The sequence below is a fragment of the Mesocricetus auratus genome, unplaced genomic scaffold (assembly GCF_017639785.1).
Source record: "Mesocricetus auratus isolate SY011 unplaced genomic scaffold, BCM_Maur_2.0 Super-Scaffold_100691, whole genome shotgun sequence".
NCBI classification, from domain to species: Eukaryota; Metazoa; Chordata; class Mammalia; order Rodentia; family Cricetidae; genus Mesocricetus; species Mesocricetus auratus.
Window position 1 is genome coordinate 60,140,351 of NW_024429267.1, and position 20,165 is coordinate 60,160,515.

General features: G+C 46.2%; 1 protein-coding gene across 6 annotated transcripts in view; it reads right to left on the reverse strand.

Annotated features, from left to right (window-relative positions):
* Positions 1-20,165, reverse strand: part of Slc6a20 (solute carrier family 6 member 20) — a 41,249-nt gene that overhangs the window by 15,032 nt on the left and 6,052 nt on the right. For 3 of the 6 annotated variants that reach the window (XM_040740408.1, XM_040740407.1, XM_040740404.1), the window contains 4 exons: positions 12,300-12,440; positions 8,947-9,038; positions 6,631-6,858; positions 2,688-2,798 (listed from right to left, as the gene is read on the reverse strand). In XM_040740408.1, coding sequence (XP_040596342.1) covers positions 2,688-2,798; positions 6,631-6,858; positions 8,947-9,038; positions 12,300-12,414 — 546 coding nt within the window. In that variant the 5' untranslated portion in view covers positions 12,415-12,440. The other 3 variants (XM_040740405.1, XM_040740406.1, XM_040740409.1) reach the window with 3 other exon arrangements.

The following is a 20,165-nucleotide window of genomic DNA, read 5'->3' on the forward strand; positions in this document are numbered from 1 at the left end:
AAAAGGAAGTGAAAGGAAAAGGAACCTCCCTTTTCTCTTAGAAGCCAGCCACGCTTCTAACTCCTAGCTCTCTCTCTGGTAAATAAATATATTGTTTTCCTTATAGCATTGAATATCCTCTTTATCTGGTGTCAGAAGAGAAGCTTTTATCATAGGTACTCTTTAATGTTTACTATTTGCTTAAATAAACTGATATGTTAAGAGTGATCTAATCCCTGATTTAAAAGACACTAGGCCATTCCCAGACTCCAAACTTCTCTTCGGTGGGGACAATCAGCCCACAAACCATCCACATTGCCCTCATGCTAGCTCACCTGCTGTGCACACTCTAAGTGAGCCTTGAGGGAGATGCACTGCTTCAAAACTGCTTGCATCCAAAGCATATCACTGATCTAGAAGTCTCGCTTTGAGCCTTGAGTGTTCTAAGCAGCTTCCAGTGAACAGTCCCCAATAACAGCCTTGATTTTCAACCATGTCAGAGGGAAATTATTTTCCCTGTTGGCCAAGAAAAAGGCCCGTTGGGACTGGAGAGATGGCTCAGCAGTTAAGAGCACTGGCTGCTTTTCCAGAGGACCTGGGTTCAATTCTTAACACTCACATGGAAATTCACAATTGTGACTCCAGTTCCAGAGGATCCAACACCCTCACACAGACACACACGCAGGCAAAACACCAGTGCAGACAATTATTTAAAAACTTTTCCTCAAGCTGGGCAGTGGTGGCGCATGCCTTTAATCCCAGCACTTGGGAGGCAGAGGCAGGCGGATCTCTGTGAGTTTGAGGCCGGGCTGGACCGACAGCCTCCAAAACAATACAGAGAAACCCTGTCTCGTAAAACCAAAAAAAAACTTTTTCTCATTTTTTGAAGGGAGGCAGCCTGTTATTGGTGCAAACACAGTACTTCTGTTGCACAGTAACTGCCATGATGGATGCAAATACATGTTCTTTCTCTGGCTCTATAAACTAGTGCATGGCTCAGTTTTTGAGTTAGCTGTGTTGCAGCATTAGACCTCATAAAAGTCTCCTCTTGTATGAAGTTTCCTGCCTATTGTTGTATAGCTATTTCCTCCCAATGAAACATTTCGTATTGGAGGGTGGCTTGTTAAGATTCAGGAAGTTAGCTCTGAAGTGCTGTGGAACACTCCTTTAGTCTCAGCACTTGGGAGCCAGAGGCAGAGGCACCAATCTCTGTGAGTTCAAGACCAGCCTGGTCTACAGAGTGAGTTCTAGGGCATCCGTGGCTGCACAGAAAAACCCTGTCTCAAAGCAAACAAGCAAACAAAAAATATTCAGGAAGTTAAAGAAACTGATAGGTCTCATGAGGCTCCTGAAATTTAGGATTCTTAAGATTATTTAAGTGAGAACAAGTAGTGTGGGATACTCTGGGAATGTAGCTTTTATGTGACATTGCCAATGCTGGGGTGGACTTTTCTGTGACACCTGTGCCACGAGCAAGTCTAATGTATCAGGCGAAATCCTGGAGATTTAAATGAAAGGCAAGACGTTCTGTTATTTGTGCTAAGAAAATGTGTGAATGTGTGTGTGTGTGTGTGTGTGTGTGTGTGTGTGTGTGTATTGCAAGGGGGAGCAGCCTTTTATACAGATTTAAAGCACAGTGGAGAAACCCCAGGTGTAAGAGTTCTGTTTTCATAATTAGAGGTTGATGCCAAGGGACAAAGCCAGGGCTGTAAGCCAGGATGCACCTATGGTTATTGACTGACAAGCAACTCACAGAGACCCCATGGGGCCTGGGGCTACAGCTGCCTTTGAATCATCCATGTGGTAAGTAGCCCTAATAAACTCCCTGGTTCATTAAGCTAGGTTTGGACAGACTTATTTCTTTGGCGGTGTTGGTTGCCTTTCCTGAAAAGCAGGTGCAACATCTGCTTCATCATCATTAGAGCAGGTCAGGGGGGAAACAGGAAGAGAGATGGCGGGAGAGACAGGAGAGTCAGAAGTAAAGGGGACATCACCACCACCAGCAGCAGTGACAAGGCAGCTGAAGAGTCCCAAAGAGAGTAGGAGTAGGGAGCAGAGGTCTCAAAGACAGCAAAGACTGAAGAGTTGAAGGCTACAAATTGCCTCTGTTGCTGGATAAATTCCAACAAGCAAACAAAAAATCCACAAAACTAGAGGCAAAGGGTTTAAAATGCCCCAAGCCTGAGAGCTGTCACACTAAGGGAGTCCATGGAAGGGCTCTATAGATATTTGTCTCTAGGCACAGAATTTGCTAACTGAATGAATAATGCATCCTATTTTCCATTGAAGACCATTGGCCTGGAGAGAGAAGGTTAAGAGAGGTATAGTCGCAACATGGGGCAGATAAGGGAAATGACTGGAGTACCATCTGTGGTCATCAGCTCAGTGGAGCATCTAGACAGGACTTTGGGGGAGACCTGGAGCAGGAAGGACAGAAGGGAGGAACTGGCGTCAGTCATTAGGATTAGTGAGAGTGTAAGAGGGAATGACGGGATTTAATGTTCTAGAGTGCACACAGTTGAGAATGACCTGTCTGAGGATGGGTCCATGTCCATAAGGCATCCACAGCCCTTGGCCCAGCCTTGGGCTCACACCATCCTCCTTGGTTACTTCCAGCTTTTTGTTCCTTGTACTATGATTTATTTCCCCCAGCCATACCAAAAGGGACCAAAAATGGGTAGTAGCAACCTCAGGACTTCTTCCCATACCTTGGGCGTGAACATGTATACCAGGCCATTGGAGGCTCCGTGGAGTGTGAGGCCCCGAATCAGGTAGATGATGAGCACAAAGTAGGGCATCGATGCAGTGAAATAGACCACCTGTGGGAACCCAGGAGCAGAGTCAGCCTCTGTAGGAAATAGCTATGCAAAAAGTTCACTCAAAATTACCAGTATATAACTTCATTGAAGATAATGTTTGTAATGTTTAATTTACAAAATGTGAAATTAACTCAATAATATAAAAATCTGTGAGATCTTAAAAATTAAGAGATAAAAGAAAACATCATTCAAGGGAAGATTTTTTTAAAAATAGAGCCTAATGCTGCCCTACCAGAAAAGAGCACAGCTACAACTTGGAGGTAGAGCACAGAACCCACTCACATCACCAGGAAGATGGCACAGTCTTTGGGTCAAATGTCTTAGGGGTTTTCCACAGCTGGTAACATCTGGAAAAAGCACTAAACTTCCTTTCCAGGGTCTGATGGTTTTCAGGATTAAAAATGTAGTCACTTTTATCAGCTCTAATATAAAAGTAAATAAAGCCCCTGAAACTTGTCAAGAAGGTCTGCCTAGAACTATGTTCAGTCTGGGATTGAGGTGTCCCTTGCTGATAGTCCTTGTGCTCAAAGACATCTCAAAATGTCTTGCATAATCCTCCCCATATTTGCCTTTAAAATTATCCCCTCAGCCTCTGTGAAAACATCCTCAGTCTACTATGGCATCCATTTCTCCACGGCTCTCTGTAAATACCATAGTTTATTATGGCACCATGCTGCTTTCCTTTCTGTGCTGTAATAAATCATTTTAAACAAAAGCAACTAAGTGGGGGAGGGTTTATTTGGCTGATGGTGCATCATGGTGCATCACTGAAGAAAGTCAGGTGATGTGGACCATGGGAGGCCAGCTCCCAGATCTGCTCCAGGGCAGCCAAGAGAATGCCTCAGAGTGTGGTGGTGGTGATGGGGTCCTTAGGAAAGATTCTTATCTGAGGGTTGCTAGACTTTTCTATCTTAGGGGGAAGACATGCTTTCTGCTGGTAACCTAAGAAAAAAGTAACAAGCACACGCTTTCCCTGCTGGTAACCTTCTCTTCAACTTAAGTAATCTTTTTCTTGACAGTCTCTCTTTTTTCACATGGCTACACATCTTTCTTTTACACACACTTCTCTTCTACATCTCTTTTCTATACAGCTTCATCTTCCCTGCCTCCACACAGTTTCACACATCATCTCCACACAGCTCTGCAGCAGCTCTCTCACACACACTTCTTCTGTATCATTCATTCATTCTTTACTCACTCACTCATTCCCTCACACTTCTCCCCCCCCACAGGAGCCTTCTCCTGCAGATCCTTACACACCTTCCTCCTCTACACTGCACTGTCCCGATCTTTCTCTCTCTGCCTCTGCTGCTGCTCTTTTCACAGCCAAACGCTCGATAATTATAAGCTACATTTTCAGGGCTCTATCCGTTCTCAAAACATAAGTCACACAGTTTCTCTTAAGCTAGGACTGTCACAATGGCCAGCCAGTGAGCACCATGACCTTGCACATAAGTTGGTGAGGGTTCCCAGACAGTAAACAATTGGCTGAACCTAGGTTGGGGAGTATGTGCAGACTAAAGTTGCTTCAAGATCTGTCCTTGAATAAGTAAGACAACACCTAGGAAAATAACCTCAAGTATTTGTCTCTGGGGGCAGCCAACCTGCTTTGAATCTTCTCTGAAGTCTGAAGTCAACTGTCTTGTGTAAATGGCTGTCTTTGTGACTGAGAATCCTATGTCAGTCTGCGTAATGTAAAATATCCTTGTTTTATTTCTAGTCACCAGAATTATGCAGCTTAAGCATAATCTTCCTAGTCATCCACAGGTATATGCATGCCCCATAAGTGTAAAACCCACCACCAAAGGGCTGTGGAAAGGGAGGCAAGCAGGGAGAAAGCTACAGACAGGAACAACCAGTCAATAACCCCACAGCTTTGCCAAGTGGAGGTCCACAAATGGGTTGACTTGCTAAACACTAGTTGTCACTGCTGCACATTCCCTGGGCTCTCTGCAGTCAGGAAAGGAACACAGAAGGAATTTGAAGAAGTCAATAAGAAATACTTTTGCTGGTTTATTCACAGGATCTTACTTAGCTATCTTTCTTATAAGAATGGGACCACCTACCCAGGGAATCATGTCACCCACAGTGGGCTGTGAAAAACCTCAATACACCCCCCATTTGAGACTCAGAAGGTTGCCTCAGTGGAAAATTCCCCAAGGTCCCTTCCCCTAGACAGGGAACAAAGTTGAATTAAAAAGAACATCTCATCCAGAGTGCTGATGCAGGACACTGGCAGGCTGATAAGGTAAGTTTAATCTTGACCTTGCGGAAGGATGAGTTATGCCCTCGCTTCTTACAATATCCCTATTGCATGCCCAGATCTGCACCTGCAGTGGCTCTGCTTTTTACAATACCCCTATTGCTTTGCTTGCCAAAATTATGTACATAAAAAGAAAACTGTCCTAAAGCCTGGGGCTCTCAGCTAGCAAAAGCGACTGGAGTGCCCGCAGACACCTGTGTAAACAATAAACCGCTTGCAGTTTGCATCCAACTGTCTGGTTATTGAGCTCGGGACGTCACAAGGCATTCAGCCTGATAACTTCAGGTCTTTCAGGCTGGACCCTCTTACATCAATTAATAAGGTAATCATCAGCTTATTGACATAATGTTATACAAATCAGAGATTTTGAACATAATCAAGTGAATAAACTTAATTCAAAATGAACATAATAATAATCAAGGCAATCCCCTACAGACATGCCCATAGACCAATCTGAACTTGGCCACCTCTCAACTATGACTGTAGGGAAAAGGGACCAGTCAAAGAAACACACCCTGAGCAGGGTCAAAGAAACACACTTTGGCCCTGCAACCAGAACCAAAGAAATGTACCCTGACACTGAAACCAGTGCCAAAGGAACACACTTTGTCCCTGGAATCAGAGTCAGTGAAAGAAATACACTCTTAAGCCAGAGCCAAATCTGACCCTAATCCTGTGCAGAAAAGTAACCAATCCCTGAGCAGAGCTCTAGCCAATCTGAGCTCAGCACTAAAATCTGACCAATCCCCACCCTGGAAGCCCTATATAAACCCTGTGTCTGTTCAGCTTGTGTCTGTTCGGCTACTAGGCTGTCCTCTGCTGCTCTGGCAGAGGGCAGCCACTCCTGGATTCTTCCCTCCCAATAAACACCTTCAATGAGCTTTGGGTGAAGATCTTTTGCAGCGGCAGCGGTGGTGACTGAGCAGAGGCGACCCTGGGCAGAGCAGAGCCAGCAGCGCTGTAACACTTGCCCTGGAAACCTTCCCTTGGCAGAGTGGAGTTGTTACACTCTACTTCCCCCTCTCTGCTCGGCTCTCGGCTCTGCTCTCGGCTCTCTGCGAGCAGAGCTGAACTATAGCAACTTCGCCCAAGGAACCTCCTGCCGAGCAAAACTGCTACACTAGGCGAACATCCCCAGCTGGAAGACCATATCCTGCCAGAGCAGAGCGGATACACTGGGGAAGCCTTTCCCTGAGGCTGGGCGCAGCTAAGCTTACTGCAACCTGTGGTGGTCCTTGGCTCCCGAGTTCCAGGATACCTTTCCACCTGAGCTGTGTAACACTCAGTATCCTGTGACTCCCGAGTGCCAGAATACCTGACCCACTCCTGTCCCATCCTGATCCAACCTGAAATGCCTACATTTGGTGCCGAAATCCGACCGAAATGCCAACAACGACTCCCTTCTTAGGCGACTTTGGGCTGTGCCAAGTTGACAGTTAAAGCTAACTAACTAGGGCAGGCACTTGTCTCTCCATGGCCCTCTGTGAATACTTGCAGAGCTCACTAGGACACCCATCTGTCCATGTCCAAATGTACCCGGGCACAGTGTTATCATGCTCCCCAGCTTACCTTGCCAGTTGACTCAGTACCCCGCAGTATGCACAGATAGACAATAAGCCAGGCCAGGATGAGGCACAGTGCTGGCTCCCACTGCACTCCTCCATTCTCCTGGATGGATGGTGAGATGTTGAGTGTTTTCCTGTACCAGAAGTACTGTGTGGACGAAGCCTTTTCACACTCCTCATCATAGCCTGTGTGGTTACCATTCAGTGGGCAGACAGACCACGGCAGGGGATCCTTTGGAATGAAGTGAGAACCAACAGAGAGTTAAGGGCCAAGGGCCTGGGGGGATGATGGGATATAGCCTTGGCAGAGAGATCTTGGAAGAGAAGGAAGCTGGTCACCCAAGGGCAAATGGCTGCAGCCTTGAGGCTGACAAGGACTTGAGTCTTCAGGGGATATGGATGGCATGGAGGATGACTGGGTTGGTTCGGATGTTGAGGATTCCTCAAAGATCTACACCTGGAGGCTGTGTTCCCTTGGATGGGAAGATGCCATAGCTCTTTAGGAGGTGGGGCTAAGTAAGAAATCATTGGGATGTGCTTTCCAAGGAGCTAAGAGGAACCCTGTCATTTGCTTTCTATTCTGGTGTCACTGTGGCTGTTTCCTCCTATATGTATTTAGGACATGATGCTCTGCTAAACTTCATCTTTACTAGAGGCCAAGTTGTGAATTAACAATGTATTCCTCTTTACAAGTTAGTGCCTAGGTTTTTTTTTTTCATCCAGTAAAGCTGACTAATAAGATTTGCTTCTTATTGCAATCCTGAATGTGGCTTTTGAGAACTACTCCATTCTTCTATGGGTCTGGAAGACTCTGCTACTGGTGTCTGGATACTGACCAGACCAGCTACAACAAGAGAACACTGGCCTAGCATCACTACAGCAGCCAAACCAGGAGCTTAAACTCCAACCTTTCGCACCACTGCTGGCATGGTCAGAACTTGTTAATGGTAGGGCTGGAGAGATGGCTCAGCAGTTAAGAACACTGGATGTCTTCTAGATGACCTAAGTTCAATTCCCAGCACCCACATGGCACTAATATTGATTTGTAACTCCAGTTCTAGGAGATCTGATGCCATTTTCTGACCTCCACGGGCACTGTACTAATGGAGTACACAGATACACGTGCAGAAAAAACACCCATCGGCAAATAAATTGTTTTTGGTTTTTTGAGACAGACAAGAGTTTCTCTGTGTAGCTTTAGAGCCTGTTGGGAACTTGCTCTGTAGACCAGGCTGTCCTCAAACTCACAGAAATCCTAATGCCTCTGCCTCCCGAGGGATTAAAGGAATGCACCACCACTGCCCAGCCAGATACCCCCCAAAAAAATAACTAAAAAAAAAAGCTTATCAATGGCTCATGGATTCTTCTCCCTCCCTTCAAGGTAGAACAAGTCAAAGAAAGCAGCAGTTAAACAGCTCACTTCCAGCTTGCCCAAGCCAACTCCTCATTAGGACACCCTTAAGAGCATACACAGATCTTTCATCCATGGGTGTGGGGACAAGGAGGAGGTATGGTCCAGTGCCTTGAAGCTATTGAGGCCCTTGAGCCAGAGACCCTGGCACTAGTGACTTCCTTTAAGCAGTAATTAGCAGTACTCAGGCTTGGCAGTTACGACTCCTTGACTCTGTAAGGGTGGAGACAGTGAAACCCTCTTCTGCTTTCGGTGGTTTTAACTGGGTTTGTTGGCACTTAAAAACAAATTAACTTAAATGATGCCTGTCAAGGATCATACCCTGAGGCCAACTGCTCAGAGAGGTACTAAAGGGACTGAGGGAGAGACATAAGTCTGATCAGAGCTGTGGGTGCTGTGGGAGTAAGCCTGCTTTAAGATAAGCATCTTGTTGCCCACTTCTGGGTTCTATGAGGTCAGAGTCACAGGACAAAAATGTTCCACTAATAGAAACAGTCTGAGCAACCTCTTGGTTTCATGGCCACATTTCCCAGGACACAGCTCAGGGACCAGTGGCATTATCTAGTGGGCCAAGGCTACTCTACAGAACACCGGGCTGCACTTAGGGAACCCATCCCATGAGACCCTGGCTCCAAGCAGGCCTTGCTAGTGGATGTGTGAGCCATTTTTGCAGGCCTGAACTGGATGTTCCCACAGACAGCTGCCAACCTCCCCGGCTCCTTTGTTTTAGAGCAGTTTCTCTCCCCTGAGTGTGGAGCATCAGGACCAGAAGTCCAATGAATGTTTGGAAGTATGCCTCCCCCTCATGCTCCCTTCAGGTTATAACCCACAAGCTCCCCCATTCCTCCTGGAGGGGAGGCCTGCATCCTCTCCCCTTGTTGTTGCTGGCACGACTAGGCCTGTACTCACCTGGAAGGAGTGGAAGAGATACCAGAGGGACCAGGTGTTGATGACGTTGTAATACACAGAGACCAAGAAGGAGACCACCAGACTAGCAATGCCTGAAAGGAATAAGAAGCTCATGCTGAAAACCAGGTGTGGTAGCCCAACCTATAAGCACCCCTAGGACAGACATGATGGGACCACCCAGCCACCCAGGACAGGAATACTTCCCCTCCATGTTTTTTCTAACCAAACCTTGCGTCTGTGACCCATTTTCAAAGCTAGTTCCCCCAACTTCTCATACATTTTTTTCAATATCTAAGTGCTAGGTCCTGGGCTCCATGCTTGATGTTTTACTCAGTGCTCTATTGCTGTGAAGAGATCCTGACCATGGCAAATTTTATAAAAGGAAGCATTCCATTGCAGCCCACATACAGTTTCAGAGGTTTGTTTAGTTCATTATTGTCGCGGAAGGAAGCTGGGTGGCAGACAGACAGACGTGGTAGCTGAGAATTCTACTCTGGATCTGGGGCAGCAGGGGGAGAGAGGCACTGCGATCAGCGTAGGCTTTTGAAACTCTAAAGCCCACTCCCAGTGACACTTCCTCCAACAAGGCCGCACCTCCTGATTCTCCCAAATAGTGCCCCCTGTGAACCTATGGGGGCCATTTTCACTCAAGCCACCACATGTGGCTTTGGTATTCCCATTTCACAGAAGAGGAAATTAAGGTGAAGACCACCCAGCAGAACCAGAATATAAACCCCATGAGAAAAGTGTCACCCATGTGCCTGATATAATTATTCCCTTTAGACCAGGTCCCTGGAGCCAAACTCATCACTCTGTTATCAGGGGGCATGGAGAATGGCAGAGGCATGAAGTCTGGAGACCAGTCCCACTGCCTTCGAGTTGTGAAGGGCCTAGGGTAGCGCTGTGGACAGGGGGAGAGTGTGACACTAAGTTGCTCTGAAGTGTTCTGGCACTGGCCTTTGGGAACACTGTTCCCAGCTCTTGGCATCCACATGCACTCAGGCACCAGAGAAGCAGCAGCCGGCACTTGAATTCAGGAGTCCAGCCCACCGAACGCAAGGCACTGATGATAGGTGAGTCCCAGAGAGGCAAAGTCACACACCAGAATGCAAGGTCCTGAGGGCTTTGGCTCCAGAATATCTCTTGCGGCTGTGGTGCCTTTACACGTTTGCAGCTGCCGTTTTTCCTCTGGTATGTGGCATGGTGTGGATGGGTGTGGGGGGAATCCCTACTGTTTATAATGTAATTATCTCAGAAATATCCCGTTCTACTGGGCATTTTTACATATGGATTATCATGAAGAGGATTTCCTCTTAAGCTGTACTGTTTAACTGAAGCAATGACTTTGTAAAATAACAGTGTTGGTTTAAATAGAATTTTGATGATTAAGGATTTTTAAACAAATATAGTAAGGGTTTACGGTAGAGGTTCGTTTAGTGGGAAGATTAGTACAGGTAAAGGCAGGATATAGTGTTGTCCCTGCCCCTGATAAAGCAGTGGCTGCAGAGGGTAGGAAACAAAAAACAAGGAAGTGTCACACAGCTGTAATTTAGGAGATTCTCTTGAGCAGCCACATAGACTGTGGCTTAGGCTAATGATTAAGAAAAAAAATTGAGTCCCAGAAGCTAGGCTAACTCAAGTTCTTTTAATATCAATGTTGGGAGATGTGCTCATGGGTTTCACTGTGCATCATAGCTAAAACAAAGCTTTAAATAATGACTTAAGGGTAGGTTGAGGTGCTTTTGTTAATGGCTGGGGAACAATTTAAGGTTTAGAAAGGCATACTTTTGATAGTTGAGGGACTCGCTGAGGTCAGGGAACACAAGCAATAGCAGCCTGGCTATTACTGGTTTTTCATACCTTTCTTGCTAGGATGGGTTGGTGATCAAAGGTGATAATTCCTTGTACCCATCTCTGCCCTCAGCTTCCTGATATAAAAAAACTGTTGATGAGTGGGTACTCACCCTGAGGACTGAAAGTAGAGTTGATGGATTGATTGTTTGTCAGATACTAAAGTTTAGATTTGTGATCCTTTTAAGATTTTTTATAAGATTACCTTTTGAGATTAAATAACAAAGTGATTGATCCTTTCTTTGTAACTGTAAAATGCAGCTTGCCAGCAAAAGAACAGTCCGAGAAAGAATGTTGCTTGCTTATAGTCTGTTAACAAGTTGCTTGGACATGAGTGTATGTAGGTTCTTAGGAGTAATTTTTTTCACCTGTAATACATAAAATGTTTAAGCATGTGGAAAACATGTGATTTTTACTTGTATTCAATGTAGCCATTCACTTAAAGAATAGAATGTGACCACGTTGTAGTTTTTATATTGCTTGAGAGATTCTGCTGGGGTATATAAGCTGTAAGGGAAAAAATAAAGCCACAGAAGGAATACATCTGGATAAAGGTAAGAAATGAGAGAGAGAGAGATAATAACGAGACCTGTTGTGTGTGGTGTGTGTGTGTGTGTTTCCCTTTTTTGCTGGCCCCAGAGAGTTACATTTTGCCCTGCTTGCCAGCCCTGGAGAATTAAGTTTTAATCCCTCAGATAGAAAAGTCAAATTGAGTGACTCTGTGTCTCTGCAATTGCTGTGCTGCTGAAAGCTAGTCTCCACAGCAGCGCTCAGGTCTGTTTTTAAGCTGCTGACCTTGGTCTCGATGGGAGTATAGTGATATCGCCACCACCACAGGGAGATCTGGTCAAGAAGTGGGTGTCAGTGCTCCTTAGGGACTCTGCCGCTTTCTTCCCCATTATCAGAGCTGACCCTTCCTTGCTGCTGAGCAATTGCTCCCCTTGCTGGGTTAGCAAGATACCCAGAATTACTGTGGCCATTGATGGCCCTGGATCCTGGGCTTTTACAGAGGAGGCGAACCAGAGGATAACTCTGAAGAGCTATGGCGGGAAGCAAGGCCACCTACTATGCATAGACGTCTTGGCTTCCAAACTCTGGTTATGATGCGCCAAAGCCCCTAAGTGTCGTGGTGCGGATGAAACGACCTCACACACTTGCATGCCACGTTCAGCATCAGGTACACGTTAACTAGGGGGTAGTTGTGTACATCCCCAGATGGTGGGTGGCTGGGACTGAATGAACGCCTCTGTGCCAGGCAGCTATGTCCAGCCATTCACAGAATTCTCAAGCTGAGGTCCAGAGTGGAGATGCCCCGAGGTGGGAGTTTCCCTGGAGAATGCGGTTCCATATGAGGGTTAGAATCCAGGGCCCTCCATGGTAGCCCTCCCTGGACTGTCAGCTCACCCAGTCACAGGCCCTGCTCACGGACAGCAGCCTGCACACCCGTGATGCTCAGGAACACACGAGTCTCTGTCAGAGGAACTGAAAAGGGTCCCACGTACCGACGCCACTGAGGTAGGGGCTGATGGTCCTCCAGGCACCGATGCTGCCCTGCCGCATGCGCTGCCCCACAGCCAGCTCCAGGTACAGGAGTGGCATCCCCTCTACAACCAGCATGATGACGTAGGGGACCAGGAAACTCCCTGCGGGAGAGCAGAGCTGAGCGTCAGGTCAGTGTGGAGAGATGGGATTTACCCTGCCCGGCCTCTGTGCGGCCATGATTCTACCACCTGGGAGCCTTTCCCCAGCCAGAGCTCCTCCCACCCCGCCCTTCTACCCGCAGACCTTTCCATGCAAAATCTATTTTCCTGCCTTAGATCTTTCTGCCTTCCATGCCCACCCCTCTGTCACCCCTCCCTTTCTATCTTCAATTCATCCTACCAATCCAACCTTTCACCAATTCACCCATCCGTGTCTCTCCATCCATTCATTTATCTGTTCGCCTATCAATGGATGGCATGCAGCCATCTCAGTTGTTTGAATACTTCCATCCCGGGAGGCAAACTGCCATTGGTCCCGGCTCTTTGGGTGTCACTCTCCATGGCTCTGCTGGCCCAGCTTCTGCCAGTGGAGCTTCTACACTCTTTAAAAAAAATGTGTCGAGGATTTTGGGAGGTCAGAGGGACAACTTTGGGAAGTCGGTTTTCTCCTTCTACCTTTATGTGGGTACTGGAGGTGGAACTCAGGTCACTGGGCTTGTGTGGTAAGTACCTTTATGATGGGGAAGTCCTGTGTATATGTCAATAAAGCACTGTTGGCCAATACAGAAGATAGGTGGGACTAGGAATCGAGGAGGACTCTGGGTAGGAGAAACACAGGGAGTCACCATGTAGCCGCATAGGGGTAAGAAGTCTAGACCTTTTCTCCGGTAAGAGAAATATTTAGAACAACAATTATGGGGTAAATACTTAAGTCAGAGATAGCCAGTAAGAAAGCAAGCAAACAGCCAACAGCTTCATAATTAATACAGCGTCTTGTGTGTTATTTGGGGGCTACAACATGGCAGAGCCCAGGCGACTGGTGGGGAAAAACCAAAGCGGCAGACAAGAAAAAGGCTTCTCTCTACACCTTTACCCACCGAGTCATCTCCCTAACCTTTATCTTTTCTTTCAGCACTTAAGGGCTGGTGGAAGGCTAGATCCCCCAAGTTGCTAAATAATCTGAACTTTATTCCTGAGTGCTTCTGTCTGTCTTCCTACAGCTCTGGTGGAGTCTATGTGATGTGGTGTCTGAAACAGACCTTCTCCAAACTCTGGTCATACCTGGTCTGTGGGTGGAGTGAAAAAAAAATCAGCTAATCTGCTTTCTGTCTTGGGAGAGTTCAACTAGGTAGAGGGATTTTTGGATGCTTTAGAGTTGCCTGGACTATAGAATGTTCCTTCAGGCCTGATATTTTCAGTGTTCCTAGTAGCTTAGCAAATACAGGGGTGGGTAAACTAGTTGGGTCTCCGAGTACACAAAGCTTCATACCACATGGTCCTTTTTAAAGAGATTTCTCTCTGTGTATGTCTGTTTTGAACAAGCACTTTCAGTCTAAAATTCCATTTTGGTAACAGTGACTTTAAAAAGAAAACCTTTCAAATCTACAAATTCCTAAGAATTGGTCTGTGAATGGAGCTATATAAACACATTGCCACTGCTAGAAAAATATACAGAGGCAAGCAGGGATACAAGACTGCCCACCAAGTCTGCTGCATGGAGGCATGACTCAAGACTACTTTGAAATTTTCTCTTACCCATCCCGTCTCATGGCTCCTTGGCTGGGACCTGGGAAACTCCAACAGGAAAAGGGCATACAAAAGCAAAAAGCCTGACAAGCAGTAGCAGGGACTGAGGGTGGCTTGTAGAGGGAACTGGCTCCTTGGCATTAAGGAAAACAGAAGCATAGGCACACACAAACCCTAGTAGTCATAAAATACCTCCGCGGTACACAGGGGCTGCCTATGCAGCAGGGGTGTTGATGGTCATCTGTGGGACCACCCACTAAGAGCTGAACTTCCATGAAGATGACCCAACTGCCAAGAGAGGGGAAGTAAAAGCTCTAACCCTTCAGATTGGGTGGGACCCTAAGACCAGCAGTCTTCTTGACTTGTGTGTGTTATAGAGCCCCTGGGTCCTTCCCTTTCTTCCTGTTTTGATACCTGCCCTCATACCTTCCTGAAATTCCTCTCCAAAACGTTTTCTGGGGACAAGAGGCTGCCGTCTTAGAAAGCCAGCTTTCACTTCCTTTGTCTAACTCTCCTCAATACTCCTCCAATCCCACTCAGAGTTCAACACCAATGGCTGTCGGAGGAAGGGGCTATGGCAGCTCTGGCTGCTGCTTGTTGAGATGCGCAGAGTCTGGGCTGGTACTGGTCTGAGAGAGGGAAACTCTTACAAGGCAGGCTCTTGGGGCCTCTCCAGTGGGCTGCAGCCCACATCTTCAAGAACAGCTCCAGTTCCTCCACTGGGTCCATTCAGAGCTCCATTTGCACCTTTCAAGAAACCTCAGGTTATTCCCTTGGGCATGGCTAAACTTGATTGTCGAATTGATTACATATGAAATCAACTAAAACCCGAAGAACTGGGCACAGCTGTGGGGAATGTTCCTGATTGGATCATTTGAGGTGGGAAGGCCCACCTTAAGTCAAGGCCATACCTTGTGGTTTTGGAAGTTTACATAAAAGGATATGGGAGGAGGAAGTTTGATGCCCAGTTCTGACGATGAACATATTCCTTTGCTGGCATTAGAACCTACTTCTTTCAGGTTCTAACAGACTGAAACACCCAACCTTCTGGGCTGAGCAATTACAGAATTTTTTTTTCTGTGAGATAGCAAATGCTAGACTATCTAATCTCAGCCTATAAGCTACTTTAATAACTAATACTGTCTCTTTAGGGAACTAATTAGTAGAACCTTATAGCTAGGAAGTTGAGGTGGGACTCAGATCCCCAAGGGAGTATCCCTGCAGATGTATCACAGAATAACAGGCAGAACCCAAAAGCTCTGGGTAGTCACACATTTTTCTTAAGCCAATCCTTGTAACTGCCATAGAGTGTAGACCAGTAACTCCATTTCTTTAAACATAGGTTTGACACTGGTGTATTGAACGGTGGCCTTTTGTTTACCTTATATAATCTGTCAGACATTTGTAACATTATTAAGCCTTCTTGCTTTCTTTTCCATTCTAGAAAAATATACAGCCATCTTATGAGACATAGATATCAACAGATCAACAGTCACCAAACCTGGGTATGACAATCTTGCAAGCAGGCCCAGTTGATGTCATGAAGATGGCAGGGTTTTGGCTTGGAAGATAGTTGGGATATAACACTACCTTGATAAAGAAAACTAAACTCAATCTGCATATATACTATTATCTATATATTTATTGTTAAACAATGGGGTTGGTAAGTTTCCAGGTATTACAAAAACCACAAGACAGTCTTCATACAGTACATAGTGATCTGCCATGACCATACTTTTGGTTTTGAATGAGCATAAGTAGCTCATGTATCATGAAATAATACCTTTAATCTTTGATTATTGTTCTTTCTCCTTGTCACAGTGTCAATGGTTATCCTGACTCAGGAAAATGAGCTTTGGAGGCTATTTTGAGGCAAACACATGGTTAGGTCTGAAGTAGAAGGGTCAAATTCTACCCCCCCCAGTCAATTTCTTAGTGCTTTCAAACAGCACACGACAATTTACACAAAAGGCATTTGCTCCTCTGTAAAACCAAACCCAGTGGCATACTCTTGACAGGAGAGTTGCTGTTGGATCAGTGACCCCTGGTTGAACCCACAGTGCCTGTTTTCCTTATAACCAGTAGAGAAATAATTACCCAGGTGAGTCTCACTGGGTCATGCACTGGGAACAGAGATTGAAAAAGCTATCCTTTTAGAGTTTTAAAATTTTATAAAGTCGTGGGTGAGTGGCAGTGAGCCCTCATAATAAAGTAGGAAGTTATCTGCCTTTTTGATGACCTACCTGAGACCCTCCCTATCTAGAATTGGGATGACCAACTATTTGAAAGACTCCACGCACAGTCATTTTGCATGTGCCTTCAAATGGAGGCAGACAACTTGTAAAACCCAAGAGCTATTTCTCTTTAGCCTCTGCCAAGGAGAAGGCTCTGTGAACATAGGTGGTCAGTAGAGTTCTCCCACAACGTCCTGCAAGGGAAACACCCTGTCTTTGTTAATATACCTCCTGACCAAAAGCAACAGCAGCAACAACAACAAAACAGTTTTTGTTTTAATGTCTGATTCAGCTCACTGCTTGAGGAGGCAGCCGAGGAGTGACTTTAGAAGAATCTTGGAAATCGTTTGTCTCATTTACAATGAGATGGAAGAAAAAAAGGAGAAGTCTTGGGTCAGGAATGTCCCCTTTTCTATGCACATTCCCACATTCACCTTGAAGGGCAGCTCCAGCTTGTGGACAATCAGCAGCCAGGGTAGTCCCTGGAAGAGGCTGACCCGCCTAACCATGGCTCAGGTCCCTGCCATCTCTATGTTTCCCTTTTTAGTCTTTCTTAGTGCAATGTTGCTATCTTGTGCCTGCCACAGGAGTCAGGTCCAAGTCCCCTAGAGCTCCATTTAATAACATTTATTGCCACCATTCCTCAAAACACTTGATTTGGCTGGAAGGCGGTGGTGCACACCTTTTATCCTAGCACATGAGACACACAGGCAGGTGGATCTCTGTGAGTTCAAGTCCAGCCTGGTCTACAAAGCAAGTTCCAGGACAGCCAGAGCTACACAGAGAAACTCGGTCTCAAAAAAAAAAAAAACAAAATCAAACCAAAGCAAAAAAACCCCACTAATTTGCCATGAGTCACTTTCTGTATAAACCACATAAGCTCTAGAAGAGTTGCTGGGAACCACATTTACTGAGCTCATTGAGCACATGCTGTGTGATAGGGGGTTTTCTGCTCCAGTCTTACCATGATCACAAAATCTACAATTATTTCCCATGATCTGTAATTCACACAAGTTCACAGAGCCAGAGGGACAAAGACAGATGCAAAAAGGAGCCGGATGGGTTCCATCCTGTGAGTCGACTGTTACACATGCTGTACAATTATAAATGGCCAAGACTCTACTAGTATGAGCCTGGGAGTCAAGATTCATCATGGATAACTTCTAAAAAGTTCAGTGTCTAGGGTCTGTTTCCTTTTGGGACACATCAAAATTCAGAAATTTTCTAATAGTCATTTGCATAAATCTCAAAAAACCATTAGAGTTACCAGACCATTACCAACCTTGGCTAACAAGCAGGGTCCCCAGATGAGCAGGCTTTAGGGGAGGCAGTTCCCAGCTATGTAAACTACGTGACTGTGAGTGGAGTGTTAGTGGCGCATACCTTTAATCCCAGCACTCCTGAGGCAGAAGCAGATGGAACTCTGTGAGTTCGAGGCCAGTCTGGTCTACAAATCGAGTCCAGGGCAGCCTCCAAAGCAATACAGAGAAACCCTGTCTCTAAAAATCAAAAAACAAAACAAAACAAAAAAAACTATGTGACTGTGACCTTGCCCAGGGTCCTTTCAGACTGGCCAACATGGTTTCAAACATGTATTAGATGTGTGTTCAGGCCACTGATATTTGCCCATTTTTCAACAGAATCTGGTTATCTGTACCCATGCTATTCCCTGTTGCATCACACTACCCAACCCTGAGGCTAAGGATTTGAGGCTGCAACAAGTAACACCTGTTAAACAGAAAACAGTTACAGAGAGGTGGACCCTGAATGGGGAGAGGGATAAAGCCATTCCTGGTGGGGTATGGGGTATCTAATTGGAAGGAAAAGTGATCACAGTCCCAAGAAACATCAAAAATGCCAGCTCTCTGTGAGTTGGAGGCCAGCCTGGTCTACAGAGCTAGTTCCAGTTCAGCCAAGGGTACACAAAGAAACCCTGTCTCAAAAGATAAAAGGGTTCACAGCGCAACAAGTGGACATCTGCATGGGTGCTCTTGGACACTGGTTAACAATACCTTCCAACCTCTGAAGATCCCCTGACCACAGCAACTAGACCAGACTAAGGAGGTGACACCCCAGGTGGAAAAATAGAACTATACATTACAGCCCCTGTTAACCACGAGAACCAAGAAGCTGGAGGGAGAATCTCCTTAGGTGCTTAGAACACTGCAGTCTGCCTTCAAAGCCCCAGATCTTAACCCCTTTTTGTTCTCCCGACCCCACAACAGTGAATGGTTTCTGATACACCTAATGTACCCCCCTGTTGCTTCTGGGAGCATCCCTGGAAGAAATTGTGATGTGATAGGAAATGCAGGGCCCTGAAACAGCCTCTTAAACTTCACCTAGCAAGAAACCAGTCCATGCAGCTCTAAAACCCAACATCAGGATCTGCTCATTGTGGCACCCGTGCCACAGAGCAAGTCTAATGTACTGGGCAAAAGGCTGGAGATTTAAATAAAAGGCAAGACTTCCGTCCGTTTGTGCTAAGAGAATGCGTGTGTCCCTTTATTGCAAGGAGGGAGCAGCCCTCCCTCCTTATAGAACAGTGGAGAAACCCCAGGTGTAAGGGTCCGTGTTTTCCTCGTGCTAGATGTTGATGGCATTGGGGCAAGGCCAGGGCTGTAAACCAGGACTAGAGAACAGGATGCACCTGCGGTTATCAGCTGACAAGCAATGCACAGAGGTCCCTGAGGTCTGGGACCCAACACTCATAGCTGTGGAGACTCGCTACATTTTGGTTTATATTATCAGATATTCCCCCATTACAGGGCTTTAAAAATCCTATCAGGTATTCCTTACTTAAGGCCAGTGGATAAAAGAGATCCAAATGGGTAAGGACACAGTCTAGGTGGCCTCTGCTGACTGCCGTGTGTAAGACAAAAGAGACACATGGGATCTGTCTCCTGGGCCACAGCAGTTATATTATTCTCTCTCCCTCCTCCTCCTCCTTCCCTCTCTCCCTTTCCCTCCCTATCTCTCTTCCTCTTTCTCTTCCCCTTCTCTCTCCCTCCTCCCTCTTTTCCCCTATTTCTTCCCCCCTCTCTTTCTCTGTCTTTCCCCTCTACCCCCTTTCTCCTCTCTCACTTTTGGTTGAGACAAGAGTTTTCTTTGTGTAGTCCTGACTGTTCTGAAACTCTCTGTAGGCCAGGCTGGCCTCAAACTCAGATCTGCCTGCCTCTGCTTCCCAAATGTTGGGATCATCACCCTGAGTGCTAGGACTAAAGGTGTGCACCACCTTGCCTGGACTATATTTGCTCTTACAATTGGCTCTTTAATATCTCATGACCTTAATGAATTCCTAATCTCACAAGACCCACCATTCAAAAACAACCTGAAGTAAATATTCTATTTCCCCATTTCCCCCTTCAAATTAGTAATCTATAAACAAACACCCTAAGCACTCAGCAAATAACTTACCGCATATACCCACAAGTGGATATGGACTGCTTTCCCGTTTGTCACACAACTGGAGAGTGGAAAAAAGAGTAGGGGTGCCCATAGCACAGTAGGACAGCAACAAAAGCAGGCAGCAAGGAGGGAAAAGATACCCTGTATCAAACTGAGGAGAACCAACATCGGACACGCCAGCTGGAAAAAGCAGCATTGGCCCAGTGAAGCCCTCATCTCCAGCCTCCCAACTCAGGCAGGTGGATCCTCCTTCTTTGCCTACATCTGCCAATGGTAGCGGCTTGCTTAGCACCTGGCCCTGGGCTGCTGAAAATTCATATGAGCTTCCCAGGTCTGGTAATCTTAGTTCTAGAGGGTCACGACTGGAAAAACCTGAAGTCTCCTTTAGCTCCAAGGATTGATAGTTACTGCCCTGTGAATGGAAGCCTGGGCCTCATGAATGCTTAGGATTTTAGCAGCCCTACCCACAGCCCTCGGCTAAGTGCTCTTCTTGTCACTTTCT